Raw genomic sequence first — 18,671 nt, 5'->3', positions numbered from 1 at the left:
TAAACGTATACGTTTTCCTTTGTGCATGTGTATGTATGAACTAGTCTACTCATATAAGTGGATAAAACATGTGTATCTCAGAAAATTAATTGAGCAATATATTTTTTAAAAAATACAGTCCTTTACTTAACTTACATTACGTAGTGACGAAAATACGCTTATTAAAGTTAAGGAGAATCTGTGCTACCAAAGTAAAAATAGGTAAAAATAAAACAACTAGCCTTGCTTTGATTAGACTGATATATAGAAGACAGGTGAGGTAAGGAAATATTTTCTATTTCAATATCATCACAACCTCCAGAACCTAATAAACACATCAAATTCAGAAACTTTGTCTATTAACTTTGAAGGTTATATACGGCCAAACGGTTGGCTAAACAGTCTAAGTTATGCCATTATTTAAATGGAAAAGTCTGTCAAATAGCATAAACCCAAGATTTAAACGACGTAGGATATTGTATTTCTGAGCGTATTAATTAGGCTGTATTGAAAAAATATAATGTTAGGTAAAGGTAATCTTTCCTAAATATGTTTATTGTTTTAGCTCACAGACATAGATAATCAGATTTTAAAAAAGTTTATTCATTGTATTAAAATTGGATAATCCAGCATAAAAAAGTATCTAAAGGGTGTGCAAAAAAATGCAGACATTTTTAAAATTAAAATTGCGTGGCTTGTGTTAATAGTAGAAAAATGTTACGCATACGGTTCGAACCGCTAAGAAGTGCTTCCTGTGCTACGAATAGTAAGGGAGCTATGTGTTAAAATGTCCCAACTGACTTAAAACTTGACTTGCGAGTAAATTTTGGGACATTTTACCACCTAGCTCCTATATTATTTGTAGCACAGGAACCGTTCTTATATTTCCAAAAAATACAGCTCATAGCGGTTCTAATGGTATGCGTAGCATTTTTCTGTCATTAACACAAGCCGCGCAATTTGAATTTTAAAAATGTATGCACGTCTTTTTGCAAGAATTATTGTCTAATATTTACTAATATACTCGCAAGTCAAGTTTTAAGTCAGTGGGGCTATTTAACACGTAGCTCCCTAACTATACGTAGCACAGGAATCGTACTTATATTTCCAAAAAAATAGACTTCTTAGCGGTTCTAACGGTATGCGTAACATTTTCTACTATTAACACAAGCAGCGCAATTTTAATTTTAAAAATGTCCGCCTTTTTTTGCACACCCTTTAATTATTAAATTAATAATAAACCTCCTCCTCCCTATGAAATAACAATAATTTATTTTTTGAAAAACTAATTCTTACCTATAGTTTGACCAAAAGGACAACATTTTTGAATGCAAGACTCTTCTATACACCCCATATCTCCAACTATAACATTCATATGTTAAATTTGAATCATAGTTAAGAATATGAACCAAATTATGAAATATAAGCAAGTCATTTGAATAAGAAAGCAGTGGTTTGAAATATAGCAATAGTAGAGTTAATTGAAAAAAAATATAAAAAAAACGTTGTACATTGAAACCTATATTTAGACCACCGGTGACACCCCCCCCCCCCCCTCTTAAAATGTTCGTTTGTGGTTCATATACGATATGAGGGTAACCACCTTAAAATTCCTTTCACTTGTCAAGAGCTGGATCTTTAGACAGTGATGCCACTGCCGATGCTACTTTTGAAATTTTGAAAGCGGCACACCTAATCGCGATCTGTAAATCAAAATGGCAGTGGTGAACCGAGAAACGCTTTGGAAACACTCACTAGCATCACAAAATGACTCTTTCAATGGCAGTGGCAGTAGGCAGCACAAAATGATTGAAAGATGAAGTTAGAAACAATTTATTAAAATGTTGATTTATCAGAATATCCATTTAATCTAACCTGAATTACAAAACAGAGCTTCTAAATAATTTTCTGAGGTATAATCAACACAAGTATAGTGTTCAAACTCTAAAATACGATGTCAATCATAGATTAAAAGAAATAAGACAATCAGGGACGTCCAGAGGGGGGGGGAAGGGTGACTTCCCCCCCCCCCCCCCCCAATAAATTTGGGAGTGCCGTAGGCACCCCTAAAATGTTTGATTTTTAATTTTTACCCCCCTCCCAATAAAAATCTTGGACGTCCAAGGGGGAGGGAGGGAGAGGGTAAAGGGGTGATTACCCCCCCCCCACCCCAAAATGAATTTGGGAAGGCCGTATGACCCACAAAATTTTAATTTTAAATTTTTTATCCCCCCACCCCAAATAAAAAACTTGGACGTCCTTGGAGACAATGCTCCTCCTACGTATGATAACAAAATTAACTCTTCTGTAGATTAAAATTATTGATAGAAAAGTTTTTACACAGATAGTTTACATCAACAAATCAAGATTCATAAAAGTTCTAAGTATGTTTTATTACTAAAAATAGTTATCTATCGCATCGTTTTATAGACAGTTTTCCGTGGATAGTTTGAAGATAATGGCGTCAATTTCTGTTTTATTTGCCCCGAGGGGCTTAACGTTCGGGCCAATAAAAAGGTATTAAATATATGATTTTTATTTTTTGTAGAAATATGTCTATTATTTCTTAAGATAGATGATTTTTCATAATGGCTCATAACCATTTTTAGTCCAGTGCAGTGGAAATGGCTAGGATTTAAAGCAATATTAAAACATTAATTACTTACCATTATTTTCATTTGATGAATTGTCAGCCAAAATAACCCTAAATGTAAACAAAATGTTAAACAATGTTAAAAGCTTTCTATGTATACATTGTTTTTTAAGTAGCGAAGCTACTGTAAAATTTGACATGAACGTCTGTACGTCTGTCTGAAACGTTTTGAGGAAAACGTGATTTTCTAGGCTCCCTTAAAAGATAGAAGGCTGAAACTTCTTGTAAACATTCCCATTAATTTGGATCATATTTAAGTATAAAATATTTATTGCGGTCGGACTGCTTTTAAGCAGCTTTCTAGCTTTTCATTAAAGGAGAACTCTATCGGTCCAGTGGATAGCGAGATTCTTCAGTAAACACAGACAGACACACAGAAAGATATGTTTACTTTATTATAAGTATTCAAGTGGTATGTCCGTAATGGTATTTTTTGTATGAAATTACTTTGATTAGTATTAACCATAAACACATAAACCAACTATCATTAATTATTCATATTGATTTGTACTGTAAACAGTTTACCCGTATCGCTTCAAAACCGATTAATATCCGGTGGATTAGAACCGGTTCTCGACCATTCAAAAATTATGTATAGCATCGTATTATATCCATTATATATAAATATACAATTATAAGATCAAACCCGTTTTTAGTCCGCGCCTTTGGAATCTCATAACATAACTAACAAATAGATCTTATCGTTAATTTAAGCATGATAGAATTGTCCTATCGATTTTAAACTTGCTAATTCATGTAACAGTTGGGAAAGATTTAGAAAGCGCAGTATAATCGTTACTTAAAAGCCCGTACGTGTATTAAAAACATGTTGATTTTTGACAACTCCTTTTTTTTGTATGAAATATCTATCTTATTTATCTGAATTTTGGAACAATGATTATAAGGCCAACAAGGTACAATATTTGCGTTAATTTTTTTTTATATTTGTGCACTTTCTAATCCATACTCTGTTTTTTAATAATGTAAAAATTTATTCTTTTGCAAAAAGATATGAACACTGATTTTTTTAGTTCTTTCTGTAAGGGAAATTTATTTACCTTAAAAGCATTTTAACAAAAGTAATACAACAACAAATAGTTTTACTTTTTTCATGATTTTAACCTTATTATCTTTTGATTAAATTATTTAATTCATGTTGATTTAATTTTTATATGTACTTAATTATCATTGGAAAAAACTATCAAGCATTTTAAATAAATATAATAAGAAATACCCTGTAGTAATCAAAGACTTTCTATTAAATACATTGTCAAAATGTGTGGATATTAGAGGAAATATTGCAGGCACAATTCTATATATTTAGTAAGGGTTTAACCCAAGTAAATGGAGGTTCAAATATATGGGTATATTATATGGGAGTTGACATAAATCAAGTAGTGTTGGAAAAAATGACGTTGCTTTAATTTCAACAAAAGTTATTATGCACAATAAAAAGTATATATAATAGTGATTTTATTTATATCTTTAAATAAGAACTTATTTTTTGAAACCTAGAATATTAAACAGAATAGTAATTTTGTTAATATAAGCTTAGAAATATTTTTTCTACTCTACGGTCACAAACTTAGAAGCAGAAAAAATAATAATCAATATTGCATACTTGACGTATATAATGTTTAACAACTCGGTAAAACAAGGACATTGTTTTTGCAAGAGAAGCAGCAAGTGCATGCAACCCACTCTTAACATGTTCACTTCTATAATAAGTTTCACGTAAAATACATTATGTTTAATTAAGAAAATAATACTAGCCTTTTAGAAGTGGCTCTTTCTTGACTTACTCTCGGGGGCGAGATGATGCTTCGAGAACTTAACCTCTATCTGCTGGACGACCAATGAGTATTTGGTAACCTAACAGACAACCAACCCTTAGATTGCACTAACTTTCTAGAAGTACTAACAATGCGTGGTAATGTTTATGGCCCTTACTCTTACTATTGATGTCACTTTCCTGACATAGCAACAGTAGATATGACCTGATTTGGCTCATACATTAACCCGATACTTCCCCGACATTAACAATTTTAATTTGAGGCTTTACCTTTTGATTGCCTAGTTCAAAATATAAACAAATATTGATATAATAAAGGCGTTTGTCAGTATTCAATACACACTTTATGTTTGGTTTGAAAGCAAAAACCTCAATTAAAATTTCTAAGGATATGTTATTGTGAAGAAAAGTGAACATTTCAATAAAATGTAAAAATGTTAAAAACCAGTAAAGACAAGTTTAACTTTTCTGCAATTTCTTTTCCACGCTAGATGATAAAATGATAAACAACTTAACGATTTTTGAGTATTTTACTGTTTAATCAAAATACGAAAAAACAAAAACCTATTACTATAATTTTTATCAATTACTACTTCAATAATTATAATACCTTTTTTTGACAAATCTCTTCAACTCTTCAAATATGTAGAGCCAATCGATGCGCTGAACTTTGTTAAATTTTTAATAATTTCTTAATATTCAGCTTTACTTTTCCATTATTCCAGAAATATTTGGTGATGTCAGCCTTTTTTTTGTGCAAACAATTATTTACTTTTTATATTTACTTGGAAATATTTCAGTTATACGCTGCAATTACTTTTGCAAATATAGGTTTATATTAGAACAATCAACCTAAATATAGGTTTATATTAGAACAATCAACCCAAATATAGGTTTATATTAGAACAATCAACCCAAATATAGGTTTATATTAGAACAATCAACCCAAATATAGGTTTACATTAGAACAATCAACCCAAATATATAGGTTTATATTAGAACAGTCAACCCAAATATAGGTTTATATTAGAACAATCAACCCAAATATATAGGTTTATATTAGAATGATCAACCCAAATATAGGTTTATATTAAAACAATCAACCCAAATATAGGTATATATTAAAACAATCAACCCAAATATAGGTTTATATTAGAACAATCATCCCAAATATAGGTTTATATTGGAACAATCAACCCAAATATAGGTTTATATTAGAACAATCAACCCTTATATAGGTTTATATTAAAACAATCAACCCAAATATAGGTTTATATTAGAACAATCAACCCTTATATAGGTTTATATTAGAACAATCAACCCAAATATAGGTTTATATTAGAACAATCAACCCAAATATAGGTTTATATTAGAACAATCAACCCTTATATAGGTTTATATTAGAACAATCAACCCAAATATAGGTTTATATTAGAACAATCAACCCAAATATAGGTTCATATTGGAACAATCAACCGCACTGCTCAGGGATCTAAAGGGATAATACAATGGCCGAAAAATTGATATATATTCTCAACAATGATAAACAAAATCACCCCTTTTTTATATTACAATTAGTGCTTGAAAAGTTTTGACACTAAACCTAATGCGCTCTACTGCAGAGGTTTTTAAAAAAAATAACAATTACTTAAAATGGATGTTTTATGTTTGAGCAAAAGATCTCTGAAATGGCTGGTCTGATCTGTTTAAGCTTGCCGTGAAACTTTATGAATCCCATAAAGTGGTTTTAGTATATTTTCTGACACTTCCCACGTGCCCCCTTCGAGTCTAGAGGGAAAATAGTACTTTAGTACGTAAAGGCATATGGTGAATAAAAATGGCGGTGAATATTCAGCATGTGGCTACTTTTTGTTGATAGATATTACGGCTGTCTAAGGACTTAATGTTTTTTTATGTTTCAAAACTTGAAAATCTGGTGGTGGCATACATCAAGTTCTCTTTCATGATCTTAATCCTTAAGACCCCTGTACTTACATGGTGACAATATAAACTAATTTACTGTTAATTCAGTTATTCAAATACAATTATTCTGTTTTCTATTAGGTTAAGGATGCACCAAACTATGCATAATGTATCATAACCATAAAAAAACATTGTTCTTAAAAAAACTTTTTAACTTTTTTTATGGAATGGACAAATAGCTCTTTCAGACTAATTAATATATTATTACTTTACTCTAAAAAAGTGGTACTAGCTGCTGGCTAAAATATTGATACCCCCAATAATGATAATTAGATTTCGCTTATGTATTGTACATATAGAAAAAGTATTGATATTAAGTTTAGATACTAAGGGCTTGTACAACCCAATTTAGTTTTTATAGCTGTACCTGAAGTTTTTAATACAACGAATGAAAGCTTGCATTAATAAAACTTAGGTGACCAGTGTAATTTACAGTTTAATGATACTCTGTTTTTTTGTGCATGTATTTTAAAAATAGACAGGGGGGACTCCGTGTACAATGTGATATTTTAGGGAAAACGCCACATATTTTCCTTGATATTTTTTTCTATGTCCTGAATAGACTGGAATAATTTCTGGTGTAATATCCCTACCGCAAAACGTAGTTCTGGAATATTATAATGTCATCAGCTGCTGTCAATTCTGCTATTGTACAATGTTCAAACCTACACCTACAAAACCACCGGTCCAATTTTTTCTAAAAATAATCTACAAAAGAGGTAATTTTGTTTTATCATAATTGGGACTGAACATAAATTTATCCTCTAAAGTCTTAACCATGACCTATGACATTTTTGTGGAAACTATAGAACACCATATCCTTTTTTTGTGCACATCATGGCCGGATACTCTAATAGGACAATGGACGTTAAAATTGTGCCTGTCCGCTTTCTTTTCATTTTAATTCTGCAATTTATATCTTTAAAATATTGGGGTAAGAAAGGGTTGTAGATCAATTTAACATTGTCCTAGCCCTCCCTGGTAGCTGGCAGAGACAGAGAGGGGGTACAACGTGCTGCTTATTACACAATTCCCCAAAATTTTATAATAACGTTTTCTTATTGGTTGGCTCAGCAACTTTGGGGACTTTTAATAAATTTTGATAGTTGGTTTTATATGTCCATAGGTTTCAACCACTAATCTACAGAAAGGGTAATTTTGTGTAATAACATTGGGGATGTACATAAATTAGTCGGCCATTGGCTTATCCCTTTAGATCTCTTGGTAGCATGTCATTGTCATACAAATTGTCTGTTATTATGTTAATCAAATTTTCATTCTATGGAAACAAGGATAACAACATTCTTAAGTTACCCTATCATTCACTATGTACGCAAGTATGTTAGTGAGGAAATTAGTTTGGAGAGAGTGAGGAAAAGGGATCGGCTCGTTTGATTTTTAGAGTCAGTCAGTGGCGTACACCTCCCTTATGATTTTTTGACAACTTTGTAACAAATTGAAATGATTTCATGTTTATTTTTTTCCAATAAATCTATTCTTGATTTTAATAAATACACTTTAAATCTACTTGTATATATTCTCATCCAAGATTTTTTGTGCTTCGCTACTTATGGATGTCGTCATCCTTGTTCTTTTTTCTATCATAAGTGTATAATATTTGAGTGTAAATTTGTTTTAGTAATTTGCATATATAGTAAAGTTATATCACCGTAATTATTGCTTTATTAAGCACACAATAAAATTTTAATAGAAACAAAAATGGAGAGCTACTCTTTAAGTAAAGCTGTGATTGACTTGATTATATTATTAAATTTTATTTAGGTGTCATAATACCTTAAATATGTATTTCATTGTCATAACATATCTTACTTAGAGATTTAAAGTTAAGGGACTTTGGACTGTAAATCATACTCTTTCCAAAAGGTTTAAAACATTTTTTGCCTTTCAAACTTAATGAACTTTAATTAAATTTTGATTGGATGGTTTAAACTAGTAGTGTCCATAATTTTCAATCATTGGTTTCAATCATTAGTACAGATAGGGGCAGTTTTTATCATTATTCAGTATTTATTTACATCAATGTCCATTGTCCTATCCCTTGAGATTCCTGGATTTAATTAGATTAAGAAAATGTCTAATCTGTCTGTCTACCCATTTTTTCACATTATTAAAATAGCTTAACCCACAGCAAATTTAATTAAAGTGGTAAAATAAGTATATTTTACAAGAAACAATGACAATTATGTGTATAAGTAGTGATACAATTTCGAACATAAATGCTTGAAGAATAGCTTCGCCAATATAGATCATATTTTACCTTCCATCTGTAGTAATGTTATCAATTTTAAAATGCTGAATTTCTCCTTCACTGAAATGAAAAAATTATAAATGAAGATAAGTTTGAAAATTTTTAGTTTTTGTTTATCTAATAATGAGACCCCAAAAAAAATTACATGCAAATAAGACAATTTAAATGCAAAACTTCACTTTTTGCTAGTTTTCTAATACTTTTAAATTCAGTAGCGGTAGTTTCCTAAAAGAGAGAATATATAAACCCCCTCCCAGTTAACCTGTTCCACATTTTAAGGTTATTGGTGTACAATGGGTTTTACAAGGGAGGTGTATAATCTTAAGGAAAAGTATCTCGTTTTAAAGGGGTGGAGACAACCCTGTTTTGCACGCTCATGGAGATATATATATTAAAATATGCCATCTCCCTTAACATATTCAAAGATTTCCCAAAATTAAAGTATTGGTCTAGTGGTCTGTAGAGTTCTCCAAGAACAAACACACCTACACATATCCAGATACTTTAGAATACAGAATACCTGCATTTATTAAAATCTCCACGGGTTATTGTCACTTCTTTGGATGCCACTGTTAATTCTAAATATAATTTCATAATCATCACTGGCTACTTCCTAGTCTCTAGACATTTTAAGCTTTCTATTAGATTACTGGCAAGTAAACCACCGTATACCTTAAAATCATCGTTCAAATTGCTAAATGTTGTATGAAAGAAATATTCTGGGACAACTTTGAGTCATAAGATATTATGAGTATAAAGAAATATTGGAAGAACAATGATAATCACGTCCATATGTAGCAAAACAGATGATAACAATATTAGTTTTCATGAGAAATAATTAAAAATGCGATAAAATAAATATTAATAAAAACACGCAACCTTGCAAAGGATGGGGTAACTAGTACTTAACAGGAGGAGGGCACTATAAAGTGTAACATACTGACATAAACTACTGTTTTGGTATAAAATCATTTAGAAAATGTATCAAGAGTACAGCTACACTGGCATAGTGAGTTAGAAAATAGATACTGAATAATCATAACTTAGTAATAGTACCAACAGAAAAGTATTTAAAGCCTAACATACATTTTAGTTAACACATTTCCCAAATAGACACAGAGGGCTTTAGAAAAGTTTTGCTTTTAGAAAAACTTTTTAGGAAATAATCTGTTTTGCCTTTAGAAAGTAAATTAATATTATTATGTATATTATGTATATGTGTAAGGATATGACAATGGACGATTTATCTGCATTTTCACTAAATATTTGCAAGCTACATAACTATGGCAAATTTCACTAGAAGAAATTTAATTAACAATAACATAATAAAAAAATAGTGCTAATAGAATAAAAGTTGCGTTAGAACTTCCCCCAAAAATGAAAATAAAACAAAAATTTAGAACAATTTTCATTTCTCTATCCATGGAATCCTTGATAAATATTAGAATATTAGTCTAGCTTTAATATGTGCATTATTGGATATGAAAAAGAACACATAAATCCAGAGATGGAAAAAATCCTTCAAAATGTGCAAAATTTAAGTATTAAAGAAGTAAATACTTTTTTGTGCAAAACAAGCAAATGCGGCCCTAGCATTAATTGATAATTCCAAAACCTAAAACGGACAACAAAATAGCCCTAAACTATCTCAGAACTTATTTAAAGCTTTTATAACTATGGATAATTCAAATGGTTTTGTGGTTAGCAAGATTTAAACGAGCAAACATTTGATATAATAATAAAACTTTTAAAGAAGTTAGCCAACTTATAATTAGAACATGTACATACACTACACATGCCAACTATTCACAATTGATGCAATACAACACCTTACTATAGCTTAGTTAAATATTTGCTGTTGCTGCACTTCTTTTAAACAAAATTATAATTAATTTACAACATTAAAAATATTTTTAAAAATAAGGAAGAAGTTAAAGTTAAATAAGTGCTTGAATGTTGAGAAGGATCATTAATTTTAGAGATGCCACGCATCCAAAACTAAAATAAACTGACTATATGCATAATACATATCATATACATATAATCTACGTCTAGCAGAAAAATAATATTTTCTTGTGAATACGTAATTCCCAGGGAGTACGCGTGGGGAGTTAATTCGGGATCAGTTTTTAAACTGAACATATTTTGTACTTTTTTTTCGAGTTTACAAATATTTTAAAATTATTTTTATACTATTTAACACATTTTTCTTATTCATTATGATAAGTTTTGTAACACCAAAATATAAGGACACTGTTTTAAGGTTTTAACTGTGACAATTTCACATAAATTTGAGAAGATTTCAAACACAAGCATGTCTTTTAGAAGCAGTATTTTAGATAATTGTATTTTTTAAAATAAGATTCTTGGTCTACTTGGAGTCTCCATTCCCAACTTCCCAATATTTTTCAGTCTTTTCTTTATATCAATTGTTGAAACCCTATATCCCTGATTAATCATGTGTATATTACTGGATACATAAACACATAATAAGGTCAAAAAAGCATCAGATTTTCATAGAAAAATATTTATTTCACCTTTTTATATTTTTTTTGTTTTATAGATGTGTATATGTACTTATTTTTTAATGCTTAGTAACTATCAAGGGCAGGTTTTAGCCTATTTCGCAAGAAAAGAAAAAAAACAACCTTTCTAGCTTAAGATTACGATAATTACTGAACCGATTGGGAAGCTTTACATAGGTCCCGTGGTGGTTTTTTTAAGTGTTATTTTAGAATTAAAGTCTTTTGGGTTCTGATTATCCGTCTCAGATCATTAGAATATAGAGCTGATCCTAGATTCTAAGAATGCAGCCGCTAGTAGTATAAAAAGATAGTCTAAATGTTACTTTGGACTTCAAATCGAATATTTTACCTGTAAATTTTTGAGTAATATTTTGATTAGTTTGTTTACAGCTGAATGTTTGTATTTGCAGCTCTTCATAGTCACCACAACATTTACTAAATATACACCAAGGATTATGTTGATAAGTAGCTCAGCAATATCAAGTTAACAACTATATGTTTCCATATGTAAAACTAACAGGTACGCCCCCAGAGGCATATATGGCCATTTCTTTATATTTTTTATATGAATTATAGGTGGATTTTAAATTTTTTTTTGCATAAACAGAAAGAAAGACAGACGGTCATCCTGTTACTTTTTATAAAACAATATGAAGGAGCCGCCCTAATAACAAGAATAACAACAACAAATATTGTTGAAACAGGGAAAGAATACTTTTATGGAAGATTAATATCATGCCCTTGTTCAAATATAAAAAGAAAAATGATTGAGGAAATCATAGTTTCATAGAACACATTTTTACAAACTAAGCATTACATCATAAGGCGTGTTTGTAGATTATATCATGAAGATAAGAAATATAAGTGTATCCCCCCCCCCCCTCCCCTAATCAAATGAGTTGTCTATTCCTGCGTTGCACTAGATTTAATAAAATCCTACCTACCTAACTAAAATAAAAATATCATTTGTTTCTCTAAACATGGGAGGGAGGGGTTCGTAATGGTTTAATCTAAAAGGGATTTGATGTCTTAGATTTGATTAAATATAAGTCAAGAAAGTTCAAATTCACATTAAAACATCACCTCCGAATAAAGAAAAAAAAACAGTATCGCATTGGTTTAATACCAACTTCTTCTTCAACATAGCAATAAATCAAAGTACATGATTACAACCCCACTATTTTCTATGCTATATTGCTAATATGAAACAAATTACATTCATGACAATTTAGTGGAAGCTATTGAACCCCTAAATTCTCATAATTATGTTTTTTATTTGAATAAAATGTTTACATGCGCATCCATAATATAAAAGTGGGTCCACGCATTACGTGCATGACAGATATCTCGAGTTTTTTCCGTCTTAATTTCTTACAACTTTTTATACAGTTTTGTATTGTGGGAGGCGTAGTTAGACAAATTAGTTGGGGGGGAAAGTACCAATTCAACGGTGGGCGTTCATTTCCGCATGCTATCACTTCAGCATATATTGTTTCATCAATACACAAAAGCAAATTAAATTAGAAGGGGTATACAGTAGTGGGTATAATGGATCTAAAGGGATAAAGATAATAAGACAATGGCCGATAATTTAATATATACCCCAATGATGATACTTAGAATAACCCCTTCAGTAGATTAAAATTTGTGGTTGAAAAGTGTGAACAATCAACCTAATGAAGCAACCAATTTAAATTGACCCAATCCCCAAAATTGTTAAGCCAACTAATGAAAAAACGTTATTTTAAAACTTTGGGTACTATTGTCATTGCCCACTCTTTCTCTGCTGTACAAAGTTTGTACGGTGTTAACAAGGACAAAAGGGATGTAAAGTAGAAAATATTTTTTTCGTGAAATAAAAGAAATTATTTTTTTTTCATTAAATAAAAGAAATATATTTTGTATCTTGTTTATAAAAATATTTTAGATTCTAAATAAATTTTGCTGAGTAATTTACCACATCATATTATAGACATCTTTCCGTGGATAATAAGTGAAAACAAGGTTCCGAATGCCTTAACTATAAATACTAGTGCTAATCTTATAATATTTACTTTAATACTCATGTAAAATTTCTGTAATATTAGAAGGAATAGAGTAGCCTCGCTACTAGAAAACGATTTATCTTTGTACTTAATACCCTTTCTTTAAGAGAAATAATTCTTCAATTTATACATGGGAACGTTTTATGGGGGCGTTAAAAAAAGTGGTGGTTTATGCACCACCAATAATTAAAATTTAAACAAAAATAAAAATCTGTATTTTAATGTATTTTATATACGTAAATATATCCAATTCCTTAGTATCTTTTATTTGAATGCTTACAAGCGACTTCAGATAAAGTATCAATTAATTTGCATGCGTCGCATGTGTTTTAATGTGTTCGTATGAAAGTAAATTATGTTTGCATGAATAAATGGAGTTGAAATATGGATCTTGAAATTGTTGGCGAAGTTTATCTATAATTTGAAATGTCTGTCAGCTTGTCTATGTAACATTTTTTCTGCTTTTATTTTTAATTTTTTGTATTTTCCTCATAGCTTTTCAAACAGAATGACTGATTAACAGGTAGAAAAACAAAGTGAGTTACAGAGTAGATTTGCTTTAAAAATGTGTTTATCTGCCAACATTTTTATTTTGTTAGTGAGTGAATAAATATTAGTTTTGTAAAAGCAAAGCTTTTCTATAATTAGGGTCTGTCCGTCTGTATGTGAGTTTATTATTATGGGACAGTTAGCTATTCTGGTTAAAACTATGCCCCGCCCCATAACTCAAACAAGGCCAAGAATTATTCCCTACTCCTCCTATTTAAAAAAACAATGTTTTAATCTTTTTTTAAAAACTTTTTCAGTCGTCATACCTAAGATTCAAAATAATTTGTGACATTGTTCTATATAAATGTATGTTTAATATCTTTGATCATATTTGCTGTTATCTAATATGTCTCATACCTATATTTTTTAAGACAAAATGAATTGAAAATGATTGCTAAAATCGAAATATATCTTCATGTCTTAGAATAGTGTATTTTTTAAAAAATAGGTTGAAAAACATACTAACTTTAAAATAGGTTAATTTATATGAAATATAGGTGTTCAAGTCAATTTCAGGCTCCAGGTATGATCCTGCAGGTCCTGATCCTCGAGGTCTCCAGAAATCTTTAAAACCCTCCTGTGACCGCAATTTTTGACATAGAGCCTTCAAATTTTAAACTTACGCTTTTCTTACACGTCTACATAATGTATTAAAATTTTATGAAGATCTGCCACCGTTCTCCCGCTGACCGCCAACTGCGGCGGCTGGCAGGTGCCAAGTACAGCTGCGACCGACGAAATTTATGTTTTGAGATTTCTAATATAAATTTTACATAAATATAAACATTTTCTGAAAAAAAATATTTTTCTTGTTTCAAAGATAAAAAAAATTACAGCCTTTTGAAATTTTTAAGTAGAAAAGGACTTAAAAACAAAGGTTGTTAAATAAAATGGAGAAGAAAGCGAAAATTGACTTAGGCTCAGTTTTAGTCGGAAATTCATTATCAAACAGGGGACATGCACTGAGATAATAGGGGGGGGGGGGGGGCGTTGAGCCCTACCTCCAAATGTGCGGCAAGGGGCCTCACTATTAAGGGTTAATGTCTAGTATACTTATTGTTTTGTATTAGATATATTACTTAAGGGGGGGGGGGGGGCGGATCTGACACTTTTGCGTAAACATGGAGTATAGGCTTTGTCTTAGGAGTGAGAGGTTAGGTTATTTGGGGGAAAAGTTTAGTTTTGGGGTGTATTTTCCTAATATTTTATTAAATTTTTTTTTATATGTCTCCAGGTTCAGGTGCTGCAGGCTGGAAGGTCACTTCTGGAAAGGTATAAATGAAAAAAAAATAGTTTGAAGAGTTAGAGATCAACTTATTCAACCAAATATGCATCTTTTGGGATGTTATGAGCGTATATAAAGAAAAAATAAAAATCAGCCTCCACGTTCAGGTCCTGCAGGTCTCCAGGTAAATTCTGGACAAGTAAAAACTGAAAATTTTTAATTTTATAGTTAGAACAAAAAAACTGAAAATTTTTAATTTTATAGTTAGAACAAAACTTATTTTACAAAAGTTTCTACTTTATTAATGGTATGAACTAATTTGAAGAAAAATTTGAAATCAGGCTCCAGGTTCAGGTCCTGCAGGCCTCCAGATAAATTCTGGACAGGTAAAAACTGAAAATTTTTACTTTTGAAGTTAGAACAAAACTTATTTAACAAAAGTTGCTACTTTATGGATAGTATTAACATATTTGAAGAAAAATTTGAAATCGGGATCCAGGTTCAGGTAATGCAGGCCTCCAGGTGGATCCTGGACAGGTAAAAACTAAAAATTTTCACTTTTAAATTTAGGGCATAACTTATTTAACAAAAGTTGCTACTTTACAGATAGTATTAACTCATTTGAAGAAAAATTTCAAATTGGGCTCCAGGTTCAGGTACTGCAGGCCTCCAGGTGTATCCTGGACAGGTAAAAACTGAAAATTTTCACTTTTAAAGTTAGGGCATAACTTATTTTGAACCTGGAGCCCAATTTCAAAATTTTCTTCAAATTAGTTAATACTATCCATAAAGTATCAACTTTTGTTAAAGAAGTTATGCTCTAACTTTAAAAGTGAAAATTTTTACTTCTACCTGTCCAGGATCCACCTGGAGGCCTGCAGGACCTGAATCTAGAGGCTGATTTTTATTTTTTCTTCATATATGCTCATAAAATCCAAAAATATACATATTTAGTTTAATAAGTTTATCTCTAACTCTTCAAACAAATTTTTTTTTTCATTTATACCTGTCCAGAAGTGACCTTCCAGCCTGCAGCACCTTAACCTGGAGACCTATCAAAAAAATTTTAAATACAGTGTGTTTTTTTTATGAGAACTTTTTTGAAAGCAATTTTATCCCACTTATAGTTATCAGAATTTAATGATTAATGGCTTATTTTCTTCGTTTTTTAAGGGAAATTATGAAACAACCAAAAAAAATTACAGTTTTTGTTGAAAAAGTACAGAGCTGGATCTTTAAAACGTTTTTATAGTGCGCTTAATCGGGGCGATTCAGAGGTGAACCGTAGGTGCGCTGGTGGTTAGCCACAGCTCGCCTATAAAACAGGGATTTTTAAAAGATTTTCGGCGCGGTGTTGCTAGATCGCTGGCGACACTCAATAACATATCCATACGTGCCAGTACAATTTTATAAATGGGTCAGTACGGTGTTTTATATAAAAAAATATATAATTTATTTTAAAAATAACTATAAAAATGTTTTCACTATAGTTTTGCAATAAAATATTAAACTAATTTTAAAAAAAATATTTATTTATTAAATATGAATCACCCCGATTTAGCGTTGAGTGGCATTGCTGCGCCGGTTCGGCGCAACTGACCGCGCTGAATCGCCCATGCCATTTCTATTTAAAGATTGGTATTTAATAATTTGATGGCGCGCTGAATGAATCACCCCGGTTTAAATCACCTATAAACAATTTAAAGATCCAGCTCAGTAAAGTTGAAAATTAAAAACTTAGGTGTCAACATCTAAAAATGGTTTTAGCGCATTTTTCTTATGTTCAAATATTCTACCTTTTGCAAGAATGGCTGCAAAACGCTTCAAAGTTGAGATATAGAGCTATAAATTTATACAGATACTATTGGGGACATGTACTAGAATAGGTCAAAGTTTGAAGGCCATATCTCAATCAGGGAGAAAGTACTGGCCCCCCAAAGTCGACTACTGAAAATCCAATTTTTTTCTTGCAAAGGGTAGAAGATTTGAGCATAAGAAAAATGCGCTAAAACCATTTTTAGATGTTGTCACCTAAGTTTTTAATTTTCAACTTTACTGTACTTTTTCAACAAAAACTGTAATTTTTTTTGGTTGTTTCATAATTTCCCTTAATAAACGAAGAAAATAAGCCATTAATCATTAAATTCTGATAACTATAAGTGGAGTAAATTGGCTTTCAAAAAAGTTCTCATAAAAAAAAACACACTGTATAAGGAAAATACACCCCAAAACTAAACTTTTTTCCCAAAAAACCTATCCTCTCACTCTGAAGACAAGGCCTATACTCCCTGGTTACGCAAAAGTGTCAGATCCGCCCCCCCCCCACATATCAATCAAACAACAAACCCTTTGAATTCATGAACTTTTTTTTTTGAAAGGCTCTTGTGACCGCAATTTTTGACTTAGAGACTTCAAATTTTAAACCTAAGCTGTTCTAACATGTATACATGACATATTTAAATTTCATAAAAATCCAACGCCGTTTTCTTGCCGACTTCTGTCTGCAGCGTCCGGAAACTACCAAGTACTGCTGCCGCCGCCGAAATTTCAAGATTTCTAATATTATATACATAAAGGTAAACATTTTCTAAAAAAAAAAATCTTCTTCTAGCTTTAAGAGTACAGAAATTACAGCCTTTTGAAATTTCTAAGTAAAAAAGGACCTAAAAACAAGGTTGTTCAATAAAAAGTAAAAATTACTTTGATCCACTTATTGTCGGAAATTCAATATTAAACAGGGGACATGCACATTAGAAACAGAGATAACAGAGTGAACGTTCAATTCTCCCCCCCCCCCTCCTCTCCTACCCTCGACCTATTAAGGTCAATAAAGGGGACCAACCGTTAAAGGTTAAACATAAAATTCGCTACTAAAAATAAACTGTAAAGTCATCTTAGAATTGATTAAAATTTTTACTTAGTTTCCTGCGAAGAAATCTGCGATACCGTCGCTAATTTTTAAAATTATAATCTATGCTATACAAAATTGAATTCTTTAATAATTTGTATTAAATTTAAATATGGAATGTAAATATCATAAGTAGAAATTATTTGTTTCTATCAATGCGTTGCAAAATTTTAAGTTCGCCAAATTTGAGATATGTCAGAGAGCCAGACCCACCATTTTAGGGGTCACCATAAAAGTGTGTGTGTGTCGGTCATGCTTCAAAACATATTTAAATGTAAAATAGGATATAATTCTTCGTAAATTTTAAAAGCAAAGCTTTTCAATCGTTAGGGTCGGTTCGAACGTACGTTAGCTCTTTTCGTTAATTTAGACATGTTAAAGATGTCCTATCGATTTCAATCTTTGTATGGTGAGTCCTATAAGATTTACATCCGATTTAGGAGGCGGGAATACTCTATAACCATTTTCAAAAAGTACATACGTCCATTTAAAACTTGCTGATTTTTAACATTTAGTAAACTTTTTTTTTGTATTATACGCTCATCCTATTTATCTGATTTTTGGAATAATGATTCTTAGGACAACAAGGTACAGTATTATAACCTAGGTATCTCTATAATCAAATCCAAAAAATAAAAGTATGTCCTTTTACTGTATCCTTTATTTAGGCAGTTTTGCAACAAATTTACTTAAACTTTTGTTTATATTTTGCTTATTCAGTTATTACACTCTGCAAGTGTTAA

At 30.8% G+C, this 18,671-nt stretch overlaps 1 protein-coding gene across 2 annotated transcripts in view; it reads right to left on the bottom strand.

Moving 5' to 3' along the window:
- Positions 1–18,671, bottom strand: part of LOC145319175 (G-protein coupled receptor Mth-like) — a 59,043-nt gene that overhangs the window by 40,165 nt on the left and 207 nt on the right. For both annotated transcript variants that reach the window (XM_080161087.1, XM_080161088.1), the window contains exons 2-8: positions 11,551–11,636; positions 9,197–9,254; positions 8,686–8,736; positions 2,646–2,683; positions 1,855–1,923; positions 1,276–1,341; positions 222–304 (exon numbers count right to left, since the gene is read on the bottom strand). In XM_080161087.1, coding sequence (XP_080017213.1) covers positions 222–304; positions 1,276–1,341; positions 1,855–1,923; positions 2,646–2,683; positions 8,686–8,736; positions 9,197–9,254; positions 11,551–11,636 — 451 coding nt within the window. The remainder of the gene's footprint in view (positions 1–221; positions 305–1,275; positions 1,342–1,854; positions 1,924–2,645; positions 2,684–8,685; positions 8,737–9,196; positions 9,255–11,550; positions 11,637–18,671) is intronic.

This window comes from Acartia tonsa, chromosome 5, assembly GCF_053477335.1.
Source record: "Acartia tonsa isolate MP-2025a chromosome 5, ASM5347733v1, whole genome shotgun sequence".
Taxonomy (NCBI): Eukaryota; Metazoa; Arthropoda; class Copepoda; order Calanoida; family Acartiidae; genus Acartia; species Acartia tonsa.
Note: the sequence above shows the minus strand (reverse complement) of the source record. Positions and strands in the feature narration are given on the sequence as shown.